Genomic DNA, 16,519 nt, shown 5'->3' with positions numbered 1-16,519 from the left:
TGCATCTCTGTTGGCCTTCTTCCAATTTACATCGTGCTTAGAGGAGACCCACTGAAACCAAGAGGCTCAATATAGTCCATGCAGTTTTATTTTTGGCAACGTGCAAAGCAGCCACATTGGGGAGACAGCACTCAGTCCGCAGCCGAGAAACCCACTCCGGTTTGAATGCACATCTGTGTGTCAACATTTGTGCTTATACGCAGGCACGTTTGCAAACTGCATGTCAGCCGGTGTCCTCTTTACGGGGGAGCATGGTGTAGTAGGTGAAATAGGAATTATTTGATAAGCAATATATTCTATGAACACATTTCTCTAGCTACATTTTCTAGTACAAAGAAAACACTTCTTCAAGAGGGTACATAAAAATATACACTCAAGCACATTTGAATCAAATAATCAAATACATTTGAAACAAGTGGTTGTAGCATTAAGTTACACTCTCTAGGCGATGAGAGTGGGAGAAAAATACATTTTGATAGAAGATACATTTTGATACATTCAGGAAAAAGATACAGCATTTAGACCAAAGATAGATTTATATATGTTCTGGAAGTCAATGGAAAGATACAACAAAAAGAAGGTGTATTCTTAGTGAACGGCACATTCAGAAGATACGTTTCTTGAAGTCCAAGGCACAGCTTACATTCTTGTAGGATATTAAAGCAGAATACGATATATTTGATATTGGTAGGGTCATTTTCCTTTATTCCCCTCTTTGACCCTGGTTTTCTTACAACATAGGCGACCACCGTGGCGTGGGAAAAGCACTAAATAAAATCAGGTCCTTGGGGCATCCAAGAAGCCCGATTCAGATTCTTTCAGACCAGACTGGAGTGGCTGAAATCTATTCCAAACCGGATTCACTCCCCAAGTCCATTAAAAAATAAAAAAATGAATCCACTTTGAGAAGCTTTCTCCACCCCACCCAAGAAGGACCTCATGGTGCTCACACACCCCATCTCCTCCCTGTTTCCTTTGTGTCGGCACAAAAGAATTTGGCCTCTGGGATTGGCTGGGAAGAGATCAGTGCAGCCATGTGTAAAGTTTGCAAGGCACGGGAGCAAACGTGTCATTAAACATTAGAAGTCATTCAATCACACCCATGTCTTCATTGACTGAAGGAAAAAGGGGGAGAGGGCGAGTCTCCGTACAACCAGGCGCGGAGAAAGGTGGCTCTCTTCAAAGCTGCCCTTTTCCTTTCTGTCTGCAGCGCCTGCTTTCGTGGTGGGTGTTTCAGGAGCAGGGTCTGCTTCTTCCAATTCTGCTTTGTGTTTCCTCCTTCCACAACGATCTAGGTTACATAACCCGCTTCCAGGGAAACTCAGCAATTTGCTTCAACAAATAGAGTGAAAAGGTGAAGTGCCCTGATCCGAACGGTTAAGTCAGCTCCCAGCTATTTTTAAACTTGCGGTTGGCCTTCCTGAATACCTGCGTGCCTGTGATGTCAGCTTAGGCCCAGGGAGAGAAAACTTAGCAGGCAGCGGAGAAGAGGGATGGAAACCAGCGTATTATTGTTTCCGCGCACACAGAGAGAGAGAGAGAGGAGGGAGAGAAAGAGAGAGTCTTTTTTCCCATAGATTAAGTAGGAGGGGAAAAATAAACAAGACGGCAGGAGAAAAATGAACACAGAACAATTATAATAAGAGATGTCTTAATTGCCTCTGGCACAAAATAAGAGCTCTGCGAGATGCTGGAGGCAGGCGCCACCTGCCGGCCGCAAGCGGCGTTTTCGGAAAACATCAGGAACAGAATTGAAAGGAAAGTTGGGCAGCCAGTGTTTGAGCTGGGCAGATGCTCCGAATTTAAAGCGCACACACTCCCCAAGGAATCCCGGGACATGCAGTTCGCTCCTCACAGAACTACAGTTCCCAGTGGCCCTTAATGAACTATGCCGTTCCCAGGGTTCTTTGCCAGTGTGGAAATGTGCTTTGAATGTGTCGTGTTTATGCAGGCCAAATGTTGGGCTGCAGAACATAGGAAGCCATACCCTCCAACATTTATCCGATGGAAATAGGGACATCCCATTCCATAATGATAATTTTACTATTTATACCCCACACATCTTACTGGGTCGCCCCAACCACTCTGGGCAGCTTCCATCATATATAAAAAACATAATAAAACATTAAACATTATTTTTTTAAAAAAAAAACTTCCCTATACAGGATTGCCTTCAGACAGCTCGGGGGGGGGTGAGATAACACCATAGCCTCCAACATTTCTCTAATGAAAACAGGGACATCCTGCCGTACCCTCCAACATTTCTTCAATGAAAATAGGGACATCCTAAGTAAAAGTGGGACATTCCAGGATCAGATCAGAAACTGAGGCAGTTTCTCTGGGACACAGGTGGCGCTGTGGGTTAAACCACAGAGCCTAGGACTTGCCGATCAGAAGGTCGGCAGTTTGAATCGCTGTGACGGGGTGAGCTCCCGTTGCTCGGTCCCTGCTCCTGCCAACCTCGCAGTTCGAAAGCATGTCAAAGTGCAAGTAGATAAATAGGTACCGCTCCTGCGGGAAGGTAAACGGCGTTTCCGTGCGCTGCTCTGGTTCGCCAGAAGCGGCTTAGTCATGCTGGCCACATGACCCGGAAGCTGTCTGCGGACAAACGCCGGCTCCCTTGGCCAATAAAGCGAGATGAGCGCCGCAACCCCAGAGTCGGGCACGACTGGACCTAATGGTCAGGGGTCCCTTTACCTTTACCTTAAGTAAAAGTGGGACATTCCAGGATCAGATCAGAAACTGAGACAGTTTCTCTAAATCAGGGACATCCCTGGAAAATAGGGACACTTGGAGGGTCTGTGAGCTTTCCACTTTAGTCCTTCTAGCTGTATTTTCAGCTAGAAAATACAGGGTTTCAGGCAGGGACAGTTTTCCAGCCCTACCTGCGGATGCCAGGGATTAAATTTGGGACCTTCTGAATGCAAAGCCCCTTCCCCTTCATTTATCAATGCCCTTTTTAAAATGTGACACGTGCACACCAGACCTGGACACAGTATTTCAGGTGCAGCCTGACATAGGAAGATCCCTGCTGGATCAGAACCGAGATCCACCTAGTCAAGAAGCACCACGATTCCAACAGCGATACCCAAGAGATACTTTGGGGAAACCAAAGCCAAGCAGAGCTCAAGGGTGAAAGGCTTCAGTTGGAGGAGATTAGGAATCTTTCTTTGATTGCTTTGGGGATTTGATTTCAGTTGCTTCTTGCAGGGTTCTTCTTCCCTGGTCCCATATATCTAGACTATGTTAGGCATCGTAAATTGGAGAAACGGAGATTAGTGAGCAGGGAGAAGGTTAAACTCATCGCTGAGATCTTTTGGACTTATTGCTTTGTCACCTGAAGGCTACCGGAGTCATTTGTTGATTTTAGCTGCATGCTGATGCTATCTTTTCTGTTGAGTTGATGTACAAGCTTGGAAGAGGATCAAAGCTCAGTGGCGCAGAACGCATGTTTTGCACAGGGGAGGGCCCTGAAAGCACAAGTCGGGGAGCTGTTAACCGACCAGGGATCCCAGGCATGTTGTTGAAAAGCATTAGACATAATTAAACTCATTGAAATAAATGGGTTTTAAACTACCAGAGACATCACCTTGCCAACAAAGGTCCAAATAGTTAAAGCTATGGTTTTCCCAGTAGTGATGTATGGAAGTGAGAGCTGGACCATAAAGAAGGCTGATCGCCGAAGAATTGACGCTTTTGAATTATGGTGCTGGAGGAGACTCTTGAGAGTCCCATGGACTGCAGGAAGATCAAACCTCTCCATTCTTAAGGAAATCAGCCCTGAGTGCTCACTAGAAGGACAGATCATGAAGCTGAGGCTTCAATACTTTGGCCACCTTATGAGAAGAGAAGACTCCCTGGAAAAGACCCTGATGTTGGGAAAGATGGAGGGCACAAGGAGAAGGGGACGACAGAGGACGAGATGGTTGGATAGTGTTCTCGAAGCTACCAACATGAGTTTGACTAAACTGTGGGAGGCAGTGGAAGATAGAAGTGCCTGGCGTGCTCTGGTCCATGGGGTCATGAAGAGTCAGACATGACTAAACAACTAAACAACAACAACAATAGAACTGTAGTGTGGATCAGGGTATTGAAGACCTTGTAGTGCAAGCACCTGTTTGATGAGGAAAATTTCCAGCCCAAGGGCCGCATTTTGTCATAGGCAGCTTTCCAGGGGCCAAATTCCATTGGTGTGCATGGTTGGATGAAAATGTGGGTGGAGCAACAGATACGACTCCTTACTTTTGTCCACTCGGTTGTAGAATTGGAAGGGACCATGAGGGTCAATCTAGTCCAACCCCCTGCAAATGCTTTACCAACTGGGCTATATAGTTCAGCAACGCAGAAGTCTGCACATAGACTCAGTCTCCTGATTGCTTGGGGAAAGCCCTGGGGAGACGGGGACTTTCATTCCTGGCAACTGATTCATGTTGTAAGACTTAGCGGAAATGAGCTGCTGTGCTAAATAGGCCTGACACACAGCCAAGATCATGTTTTTTGCTAACAAAGAGTTAACTCCAGCTTTGAATGGTGTGATTTACTGCCGGCTCGCTCTTTGGCAGGAGAGTCCCAAGAGCCAGGCAGAGAAGCCTGGAGGGCTACACTAGCCCCCTGATTAGGGCCGGCCCAAGGCATTTTGCTGCCTGAGGCAACGGACAAGATGTCGCCCTTCCCCAAGGCACACACAGAAGCCAATTGGACTGGTAGTTGAACCTTACTCCAATAATGTCTTCCACTGCACTTGAAGGCAGCAGGCTGTTGCAGGTGGTACAGGGCTCTCATAGCTCTGGCCACTCCCTGCTCCTCAGCAACAGCCGCCTGAGGCAGCTGCCTCACTCTGCCTCATCGTAGGGCTGGCCCTGACCCTGAGATTCCCTACCCCTGGGCTCCTACCCTGACGATTCAGACCCAGAGTCCTATGTGGAAAGCCCACGTATTGTACCTGGTATCTTCTGCATGAACAGTGGTACCTCAGCTTACGAACTTAATCCGTTCCGGAAGCCCGTTCTTAAACCAAAGCCGTCCTTAAACCGAGGCGTGCTTTCCCCAATGAGGCCTCCCGCCGCCGGTGCCCTTCCACCATTTGGCTTCCGTTCTTAGACTGAGGTAAAGTTCACAAAGCGGGACCCTACTTCCGGTTTTGCGGAGTTCGTAAACCAAATGGTTCGTAAACAGGGCTGTTCTTCAACCGGGGTACTGCCACTGTACTCTCTCCCACTGAATGATTGCCCTTCCCCACAATGCGAGGAGAAAGATGGCACAATGTAAAACCTCTTGGTGCCCGACAGTTACACAGTTCCTAAGAATAACTGTTGCCCCATGTTGTCTTTTCTTTCCTCCCTCCCACCCACCCCTCTTTTTGGATTGCTGGAACGAACCAAGGATGGCCTCAGCAGGACAAAATGTAGATATGATCTCACTGTCAGGCCTTGAGCATGAGAAGAATGTGTAATGAAACGCTGGCATGCATACCTGTGGTTGGGGTGACTGAAAGGAGAGAGGGAAGCGAGCGACTTTTTCTGTTGTTAATTTCCAAACTCTGCAAAAGAGGACAATCACCAGTCAGGCATGTATTATATCAGGCCTCAAATATCTTTTTATTTACTGTAAGGTGGGAAAGATAATTTTACCTCCCGCTTTTCTTCTCCTCCTCCTCCTCTTTTTAAAAGACAATTCCTATAAGCCACATTTTCTCCCTTCCCTGGAAGAAATTGTGCATGATTATGGCAGAGAGGCAGCGTAAATGAAACAACTGAGTCATGCAAACACACATTATTCTTGGCTCGAGTAATCTTTCGTTCTCTATCTCAGTTCCTCCGTGCCGTATAAAAGATTACTTTAATCTCTTAAGAACATGACAGTGTCAGAATATTTTCTTTCTCTCTCGGCTCCTTTCTTGTTCACCTACACACACACACACACACACACACGAGTATCATTTCATTACGTTTTTTTAAATTATATTTCTGTGCTGCTTTTCACTGACACAAATCACAAAGCTGCTCACATGCAATAACAATAATAAGAACACCACAGTTGCAACATGAATCACATAGAATAATCAGCCATCCATCGGTAGTAATTACAAGTCGTCAGCAAAACAACCCCCTTCTATAAAACACTATTCACAAAACAACTAAAAAAAAATAAGCTAAAGAAGCACAACCACAACAAAAGTCATAGTATAAGGTTCACAAAGCACGACAGCACTCATAAGCCACAAAACAATATTAGCGACGTTAACAAACTAACAACAGAAAACAAACCAAGCGTGGCCCTTCCTGTCCTCCACCCAGGCAAGTGAGAACCATAGAATAGCAAAGTTTGGAAGATACCCAGGGGTCATCTAGTCCAACCCCTTGCAATGCAGGGGTTCCAGCTAAAGCATCCAAGACAGATGGCCATCCAGCCTCTGGTTTAAAACCTCCAAGGAAGGAGAGTCCACAACCTCGCGAGGGAAGCTCTGTCGAACTGCTCTTATCATCAGATAGTGCTTCCTGGTGTTCAGTCGGAATCTCCTTTCCTGTAACTTGAAGTTGAAGCCATAGGTTCAAGTCCTTCCCTCCAGAGCAGGAGAAAACAAGCTTGCCCCATCCTCCGTGGGACAGCCCTTGGGATAGTAGAATCATTATCAAGGACATATTCCAGCCAGGCAAATATACTCTCGGGGATTTTGAAGCAAGGCTGGGTAAAGTGTGGCCTGAGAGGTAGCAAGGTCCAGATCAAAATACGTGGAGGGTTTCTTTTGGCTCCTGGGCTTGTGATACTCCTTCACTGGTGCAAACTAGAACAAGAATGACCTTTGGTCTGGCTCAGCAAAGGACCAGTGTTCCGACTCCGCTTTCTATATTCCCATGAGACCCCTTGGTTTTAACTGATCGTATGGTGAAGGTAAAGGGACCCCTGACCATTAGGTCCAGTCGTGGCCGACTCTGAGGTTGCGGCGCTCATCTCGCTTTATTGGCCGAGGAGCCGGCGTACAGTTTCTGGGTCATGTGGCCAGCATGACTAAGCCGCTTCTGGCGAACCAGAGCAGCACACGGAAACACCGTTTACCTTCCCGCTGGAGCGGTACCTATTTATCTACTTGCACTCTGACTTGCTTTCGAACTGCTAGGTTAGCAGGAGCAGGGACCGAGCAACGGGAGGTCACCCCGTCGCGGGGATTTGTACCGCCGACCTTCTGATCGGCAAGCCCTAGACTCTGTGGTTTTGACCACAGCACCACCCGCATCCCTCGATCTTATGGTGTCCTGCCCTGATATCACTCTCAGGTGAGGGGCAGCTTTAAAATATTTGAGATAGATAAAGAAAAGGCATCTTGCAAAAGAACAAAAAGTCTCTAGGGAGGTGGAATTGGGACATTGACTTCCCACGGAGAGGGATACCCAGAAAGCTGGGCTCTCCCCCACCCCACTTCACAGCGCAGTGGGTCTTTCCTTCTCCTGAGTTGGTGGGAGGAACACACCTCAGTTTGCAAGAGGCCGCAACAGACGACACAGCCACACTCTGGCAGCCTCCAGAGGGAAGCTTCTGCCAAGTCAGAGGAGTGACTTTGTAGGGATCACGGTTGGATCTGTGCCTCTTGGAGGCCTTCCCAAACTCAGACAAGGAACCTTTTGGGAACGTTGTCAGAGGTTTCGCAGCCCCCAGATCTGACCTAAAATGACGTTTAGGTCTCGTCCTGAGTTTTTGCTTTAATTACCACATGGTTTCAGTGAGGTTCTTCCTATTGCATATTTTAATTAGGGATGTTTAATGCTTGGCTCATTGAATTCCATCCTTGTTTGTTTGTTTTTGTTGTTTTAATTAAATTTTTATTCAGTTTTATTTTTCATTGGTTACATACACCTCATATCCATAACATTTTCTGTTCGTTCCTTCCTCCCTGCCCTCCTAGGCTTCCCCCAACTTCCGCTTCTGATTTGTTTCTGCTTTCACCCACCTTGCTACCTCCTAAAAGAAAAAATACTAATAGTATACTTACACAATAACATCTGAACTATAAACATAAAAACGAAAATAAGTACACCATGTTATTTCCCTATCTTTGACACATTTTTTAATATAGTGGTACCTCGGGTTAAGTACTTAATTCGTTCCGGGGGTCTGTTCTTAACCTGAAACTGTTCTTAACCTGAATCACTACTTTAGCTAACGGGGCCTGCTGCTGCTGCTGCTGTGCCACCAGAGGATGATTTCTATTCTCATCCTGAAGCAAAGTTCTTAACCTGAGGTACTATTTCTGGGTTAGCGGAGTCTGTAACTGGAAGCATATGTAACCTGAAGCGTATGTAACCCGAGGTACCACTGTACTAATGATGTGAATGTTTATTTAAATCCTGCCATCACGTCTATAGACTTTCTTTGTTTCTGCTTAGAATCCTGTCTTGGTAAGGTAAAGGTAAAGGGACCGCTGACCATTAGGTCCCGTCATGGCCGACTCTGGGGTTGCGGCGCTCAGCTCGCTTTATTGGCCAAGGGAGCCGGTGTACAGCTTCCGGGTCATGTGGCCAGCATGACTAAGCAGCGCACGGAAACGCCATTTACTTCCCCCTGGACCGGTACCTATTTATCTATTTGCACTTTGACGTGCTTTCGAACTGCTAGGTTGGCAGGAGCAGGGACCGAGCAACGGGAGCCCACCCCGCCGCGGGGATTCGAACCGCCGCCCTAGGCTCTGTGGTTTAACCCACAGCGCCACCTGCGTCACAAATGAGTTCCCATTATATACTTTGTGATTAAATTGTGCGTCACCAGCAAACGCAAATGTCATGCAGATCTGCGGGTCCCAGCCGACTGTGTTATACTCAACGTATAAGGGAAAGGATCTGTTATTTGTGTCCATTGCTTTTCATGGGCCCTGTGGTGAGTAACACCGACATTGGCCACAACCCTGTGACCTATGAACTCGTAGAATCGTAGCAGGGGTATGGCATGGGCGAGCAAGAGGAATGGCAAGGGAGTTGAGATTGTGGCAGTGGGTGGGAGCTGAGCAGGAGAGCAGTGTGGCAGTTCAGGCGGCGGCGGCGAGAAAGCTGGGTTTGCAGTGGCTGGGCAGGTGGGTGTGGTGCGGCAGCACAGGTGGCCAGAGTCAATGAGGTATCTGGGCTTGCAGTGGTGTAACAGGTTGAACAATGAGTGGCACAGGTGAATTGCAGAGGTTTGGGAGGGAAAAGGCTTGGGCAAGGACTAAGCGTAGGGGGCTTTGGTGGGAGGCGGTGGTGGAGGTTGGGGAGGGGTTAGCAAGCAAAGTTTGTGGGGGAATCAACCCCTAGGATGTAAGTATGTGTTTATAGATAAAGAGATATACAGCGGTACCTCGGTTCTCAAACGAAATCTGTAGCGGAAGCCCGTTCGAAAACCAGGGTGTGGCTTCCCATTGATTACAAGAGATTCTTGCCCTCAGCAGAAGCTGTGTAGCACATTCGGCTTCTGAAAAACATTCGAAAAAGGAAGCATTTATGAAATATATTCGGAGTCGAGAGTGGATTTTATGCTCCTTATTCAGCTCATAGTGGTGAGGGGGAATGGAAGTTCCCCCAGAATGTCAGGTTCCATATGCTTCAGGTTACATACGCTTCAGGTTACAGACTCCGCTAACCCAGAAATAGTGCTTCAGGATAAGAACAGAAATCGTGCTTCGGCGGCAGCAGGAGCCCCCATTAGCTAAAGTGGTGCTTCAGGTTAAGAACAGTTTCAGGTTAAGAACAGACCTCCAGAACGAATTAAGTACTTAACCCAAGGTACCACTGTATATACATTATTTACACAATGGGCCCCACGTGATTGGCTAATTCCGGGATTCTCCTGTAGGCCAATCAGGTTGCGGATTCACTTCCACCTGGAACTGGATTGGGTGGCTCCTGTGGACCAATAAGACTGCTGCATTCTGGGTCCTATTGTTCTAGAACCAATCAGACTGCTGCATTCTGAATCCAATTGTTCTAGGACCAATCAGACTGCTGCATTTTGGATCCTATTCAACTCAGTACATAACAATTTACTTCTGGGTTTTTGGTGTTCGAGAACTGAAACATACGACAACGGAGGCGTTCGGGAACTGAGGTTCCACTGTAGTGCTATATCTCAAAGTCAGCCCTGTACCCCACAACCTCACTGTGGTTCAGTGAGGAGGGAGATTTTAATTTTCCAATCAGAAATTGCTCTCTGATGCCACCATTTCCACCTGCTGTCTTTCAGGAAGTAGTTGCGTCAGGGACGGGGGATTTTTGGTGGCAAAGTAGTTAAAACCCTCCATGCTTCCTGCACCCCAGTTTGGTAAGAAAGTAAACAGATCATCATCAGTTATAAGCCTGCGTATTGAAGAAGACCCTAAGCAAAGCACATGTTTTGTCTTTTAAGATTTAGGGGCAGCTCACTAGGAGGAACGCAGGTGGCGCTGTGGGTTAAACCACAGAGCCTAGGACTTGCCGATCAGAAGGTCGGCGGTTCGAATCCCCACGACGGAGTGAGCTCCCGTTGCTCGGTCCCAGCTCCTGCCAACCTAGCAGTCCGAAAGCACGTCAAAGTGCAAGTAGATAAATAGGTACCGCTCCGGCGGAAGGTAAACGGCATTTCTGTGCGCTGCTCTGCTTCGCCAGAAGCGGCTTAGTCATGCTGGCCACATGACCCGGAAGCTGTACGCCGGCTCCCTCGGCCAATAAAGCGAGATGAGCACCACAACCCCAGAGTTGGCCACGACTGGACCTAATGGTCAGGGGTCCCTTTACTAGTAGCTTACTGGCAGAGCCTCTGCATTGCATACAGAAGCTCCAAAGTTCAATCTCTGGCACCTCCAAGTAGGGCTAAGAGAGACCCCCTGGCTCTGCAGCCAGTCAGCGTAGGAAATATTAAGGTGGATGGACCAGTCGTCTGACTTGGTACAAGGCCACTTCCTGTATTCCTATGATCCATGCTTTCAGACACTTTTACCCAGAGAAAGTGATGAAATGTTGGCCCACGGGAATTCAGAAGTGTGTGTCGTTGTGGACATTTTATAAAATAAAATAAAATGAATGCAGCCCTGTTTGATGGCGCATGGGCACCCTGTAGCCCAGACAGGAAATATGTCAGACTGCCCCGGCAGGAGGCTGCACTGAGCACGTGCAGAAGCGAACAAGACACCACTTCATGATTCATCACGGCCAACCTTTGTCCGCCTTTCAAGGCTTGACAAGGCTGGTGACGAAGGGCTGCTTTGCCGTTGCTGTTGCTACGTGATCGCAAGAGCAAATCTGGAGCTTAAGGAAGGACGCAGCTCTCTCTCTGGGGTCCCGATTAACTATCCGCCATCTATTTCACAGGCTTCGATATATGTCTTAATCACCAAGGTTTCTAAGCGGTGTACATTAAAAAAATTACAAAAAAAGCATATGCAACGGATAAAATCAATCATCATAAAGAGAGAAAAGGACCTTGAATGCCTACTGGAATAGAAAGTTCTTTGTCAAACACCTAAAATTCAGCAGGGAGTTCGGGGCTGGTTCATAGAATCATAGAATCATAGAGTTGGAAGAGACCACAAGGGCCATCGAGTCCAACCCCCTGCCAAGCAGGAACCACCATCAGAGCACTCCTGACATATGGTTGTCAAGCCTCTGCTTAAAGACTTCCAAAGAAGGAGACTCCACCACACTCCTTGGCAGCAAATTCCACTGTCGAACAGCTCTTACTGTCAGGAAGTTCTTCCTAATGTTTAGGTGGAATCTTCTTTCTTGTAGTTTGGATCCATTGCTCCGTGTCCGCTTCTCTGGAGCAGCAGAAAACAACCTTTCTCCCTCCTCTATGTGACATCCTTTTATATATTTGAACATGGCTATCATATCACCCCTTAACCTCCTCTTCTCCAGGCTAAACATGCCCAGCTCCCTTAGCCGTTCCTCATAAGGCATCGTTTCCAGGCCTTTGACCATTTTGGTTGCCCTCCTCTGGACACGTTCCAGTTTGTCAGTGTCCTTCTTGAACTGTGGTGCCCAGAACTGGACAGTGCCCAGAACTGTGGTGCCCAGAACTGGTTCAGTCTTAGCCGGGAGGGAGCTCCACCAAGTCAGACCCACAATACTGAATATATGGCTTCTGGTGGTTATGAGCTGAGCATCTGAGCCATGTGGAGGAGCAGGGCCAGAGCAGGGCCCAGCTTATATGAAAAAAGGCAAAGTGCGGTAGTTTCTGGAGAAATGAAATAATTTTTATTCCTTCGTTTTGCCATAAACTTCAGAGCAGTGAGTGGGGGACATCTGCGCTGTCTGTGCAAAGTGAAACCAGATGAATCCCATTACCGGATATAAAAAGACAACAATATTAAAGGAAGAGCGTAGCTTGGAAATGGAATGCAAAGCCAATCTGTTTAGCCATAATTTTCCTTTCAAAATACTTTAAGGAGGACGGTAGTTTGCGCAGGACCTTAGCAAACAGCAACCTTAAAATATCTTGCAACCTATGATTATCCGTCACCCACTTTTAAAAACTTCTATTTAACCAATTGCTCTCACCCTTGCTGTGTACCCAGCTGTACTGGTTCCTCTTTGAAAATGGACTTTTCAAATCTGATTCAGGGACACCATTAGATGGAGACAAAAGGAGCCCACTGTTGGTCACTGCTTGGACCAGGAGGTCAGTTTTGTCCCGTTCCATCAGTTTCCCCAGCTGTGAGACATTTAGGGCTCATCCCCACTTCTCCTTGTCCCGTGACTATAAAACACAGGTCTGTCGGTTTCCCCCTGTCGTTCTCCTTTCCCATGGAAAACCCACTCTTTAGTGCTGAAAAACCCTGAATTGCCATTTGTTCCAACTGAGTGCAAAAGAGCAGTTTTCTCCAGGGGAGATCAGCAGGACCCGAGGAAGTGTGGCTGAACCCTTAGTTTATCCCATTGAATTGAATGGAAACCACTGGTAACTAAAGGTTCCTTGACTAGAGTGAGCTGCCTTGTTAATGGCCTAGCCCTGTCCATGGTTCTGTTTCTTGGTCACGGGAGAGTGTGACAGAGATAGAAACTTTTTTTGAGAGAGAGAGAATATATTTTTGTGGTTTAATTTTTTTTGATTTTTAAACGGCTTATAATGTTGTTTTTTAAATTGTTGCTACCTGCCCCGGGATCTTAGGGTGATGGGCGGGTAATTAATTAACACAAACAACAAGCAATGGTACAGGTTGCCTAGCGAAGCACCGGGATTATCTGTTGGGGAAGCCAAAGTTGCATCTTGAGAGCCAGTGTGGTGTAGTGGTAAAGAGCGGTGGACTCCTAATCTGGGGAACCGGGTTCGCGTCTCCACTCCTCCACATGCAGCTGCTGGGTGACCTTGGGCCAGTCACACTTCTTTGAAGTCTCTCAGCCCCACTCACCTCACAGAGTGTTTGTTGTGGGGAGGAAGGGAAAGGAGAATGTTAGCCGCTTTGAGACTCCTGAAAGGGAGTGAAAGCCGGGATATCAAATCCAAACTCTTCTTCTTCTTCTTCTTGCATAGTAGATCCTGCATTGATCAGGAGGCTAGACCAGATGACTTACACAATCCCTTCTGACTCTATAATTCTAGTACTTTTGGGATGTGTTACAGTCTCTGGGCACAGATACACATTGCACCCTAATTTCAGATCCTTGGCGGTGACCATCAAGCACAACCCTGCTTTGAGCTATGTCTGTAGGCCATGCTAGAGTGTAATGGAGTGTTGGCAGAGCTGGGAGGAATACTGGGAAAAGGCTTGAGACAAATACAGTAGTACCTCGGGTTAAGAACTTAATTCATTCCGGAGGTCCGTGCTTAACCTGAAACCTTTCTTAACCTGAGGCACCACTTTAGCTAATGGGGCCTCCTGTGGCTGCTGTGCCGCCGGAGCACGATTTCTGTTCTCATCCTGAAGCAAAGCTCTTAACCCGAGGTACTATTTCTGGGTTAGCAGAGTCTGTAACCTGAAGCGTATGCAACCCGAGGTACCACTGTAATGAGAGAGCGAAAGGATAGCAAATAGACAGATAAGTTCTCCACCCCACAGAGAAGAAAGTTTCAGAAGTGGGTCATGCTGCAGTAACTGTGTTGATGGTTTCTAGTTGATGTAGCCACTGCTATATAATCACACTTATTTCTACAAACAGCTCTGGCGGCTCTCCTTTGAGCTCCTGTAAGCTCCTGTTAGAAAGCCAAGGTTTTCTGCTGCAACCACAGGAGTAGTCCTGTAATTTTCCCTGTGCATCTCTTAATTTCCTCATCCGAGTTTCTGCTGCAGCCATCCCACGGCTGAACGCAGAAGGCCCCGTCTTTTAATCAGCCTCCAAAAGCGTGAGGAAGCCCTGGTTTTCCATTTTTGCTCATGCACATCTTTGTGAACCTTTATCTTCCTCTTCTCTTCTTTCTTCTGCAGGATCAACACTCCGTGCTGAGCCAAAGCGCAGGCCCCAATCCAACGTCAAACGCTTGCACGAATCCAAATGCTGCGAGCAGCTACATGAACTCACCTCAGCAAGCTCTGCTGAATCAGCAGCTGAAGCAACAACTCCTTCTGCAACACCAGCAGCAGCAGCAGCAGCAACAAAAGATACTAACTGAAGCAGTAAATTTTCAGATTCCCTATTTTATTTTCTATGTAAATCGGTGTCATGTAGAATTCAGAAGCTGGTATTGCGAAAACAGCTACTGGGCCATTTTTAGTCTGCCCATTTCACCTGCTCTGCCTTTTATTTGGAGGGTGAGAGAAGCTTGCACAGCAGCAAATGGGAGCTTTTGTTTTCCATGGGAGCTTTTGTTTTTCCAATGGGAGCTTTTTTTCCAACACAGATTGCAAGCGTGGGGTGCCATTTCTTGATCAGGAACACAGTGGGTGGCAGAGGGTTGGAGGCCCACCCCCATGCCCTATGTTAGGGTCCCAATCCAGACTGTTAAAGTGCAAATAGATTCCCTGAACCAATTGCACATGGGAACAATTCCCACAACAGACCCTCCCATGGATTTAGAGTAGTGCAAAACCACAGCTAGTGAGTGTGGATATTGGGGTGTGCTGTCTAGGTTAAACTTCATGCGCAATGCAAAGCTGTCATACTCTGAGTCAGACCTCCGCCTTGTCCTCTCGACACTTCCCGGTGCCTTGTATTTTTATTCTTATTTTTGAAATAATTTTCATTTGATTTTACAAGTATAGAGTTACAACAACACAAAATACATATCCATATTTGGAGATTTCTCGACTTCCCACATTCCCCTCCACGGGTCCTATTATATACCTTTTCAACTGCATATTATTTCAATGGTTCCTCTTCATCCTGGAGAAGAGTGACTAGTGGGGTGCCACAGGGTTCTGTCTTGGGCCCGGTCTTATTCAACATCTTTATCAATGACTTGGATGATGGACTCAAGGGCATCCTGATCAAATTTGCAGATGACACCAAACTGGGAGGGGTGGCTAACACCCCAGAAGACAGGATCACACTTCAAAACGACCTTGACAGATTAGAGAACTGGGCCAAAACAAACAAGATGAATTTTAACAGGGAGAAATGTAAAGTATTGCACTTGGGCAAAAAAAATGAGAGGCACAAATACAAGATGGGTGACACCTGGCTTGAGAGCAGTACATGTGAAAAGGATCTAGGAGTCTTGGTTGACCACAAACTTAACATGAGCCAACAGTGTGACGCGGCAGCTAAAAAAGCCAATGCAATTCTGGGCTGCATCAATAGGAGTATAGCATCTAGATCAAGGGAAGTTATAGTGCCACTGTATTCTGCTCTGGTCAGACCTCACCTGGAGTACTGTGTCCAGTTCTGGGCACCACAGTTCAAGAAGGACACTGACAAACTGGAACGTGTACAGAGGAGGGCAACCAAAATGGTCAAAGGCCTGGAAACAATGCCTTATGAGGATCGGCTAAGGGAGCTGGGCATGTTTAGCCTGGAGAAGAGGAGGTTAAGGGGTGATATGATAGCCATGTTCAAATATATAAAAGGATGTCACATAGAGGAGGGAGAAAGGTTGTTTTCTGCTGCTCCAGAAAAGCGGACACGGAGCAATGGATACAAACTACAAGAAAGAAGATTCCACCTAAACATTAGGAAGAACTTCCTGACAGTAAGAGCTGTTCGACAGTGGAATTTGCTGCCAAGGAGTGTGGTGGAGTCTCCTTCTTTGGAGGTCTTTAAGCAGAGGCTTGACAACCATATGTCAGGAGTGCTCTGATGGTGTTTCCTGCTTGGCAGGGGGTTGGACTCGATGACCCTTGTGGTCTCTTCCAACTCTATGATTCTATGATTCTATGATTCTATGATTCTATGATTCTATGATCGTCCAAATTTTATATCTCTCCAGTTTATCCTTAATATCATCTACATTACAAGTGTTATTGCAACCCTGCTAATTTTTTCATCTGCTTACTGTGGTCTCTCAAGTAAATTATGAACTTTTCCCATTCTTTATTGAAGTTTTGGTCTTCTTGGTTCCTGAGCTTTTCGGTCAGTTTTGCCATTTCGGCATAATCCAACAGCTTAGTTTGCCGTTCTTCCCTGATAGGGACTTTGTCTTCTTTCCATCT

The 16,519-nt window shown here is 46.8% G+C and overlaps 1 protein-coding gene across 2 annotated transcripts in view; it reads left to right on the top strand.

Moving 5' to 3' along the window:
• Window positions 1-16,519, top strand: part of MAML2 (mastermind like transcriptional coactivator 2) — a 150,608-nt gene that overhangs the window by 122,593 nt on the left and 11,496 nt on the right. For both annotated transcript variants that reach the window (XM_083436176.1, XM_083436175.1), the window contains exon 3: window positions 14,360-14,548. In XM_083436176.1, the coding sequence (XP_083292302.1) occupies window positions 14,360-14,548 (189 nt within the window). The remainder of the gene's footprint in view (window positions 1-14,359; window positions 14,549-16,519) is intronic.

This window comes from Podarcis tiliguerta (assembly GCF_965153285.1).
Source record: "Podarcis tiliguerta genome assembly, chromosome: 4".
NCBI lineage: Eukaryota > Metazoa > Chordata > Lepidosauria > Squamata > Lacertidae > Podarcis > Podarcis tiliguerta.
The sequence above is the reverse complement of the archived record's forward strand: the minus strand, read 5'-3'. Positions and strand labels throughout refer to the sequence as shown.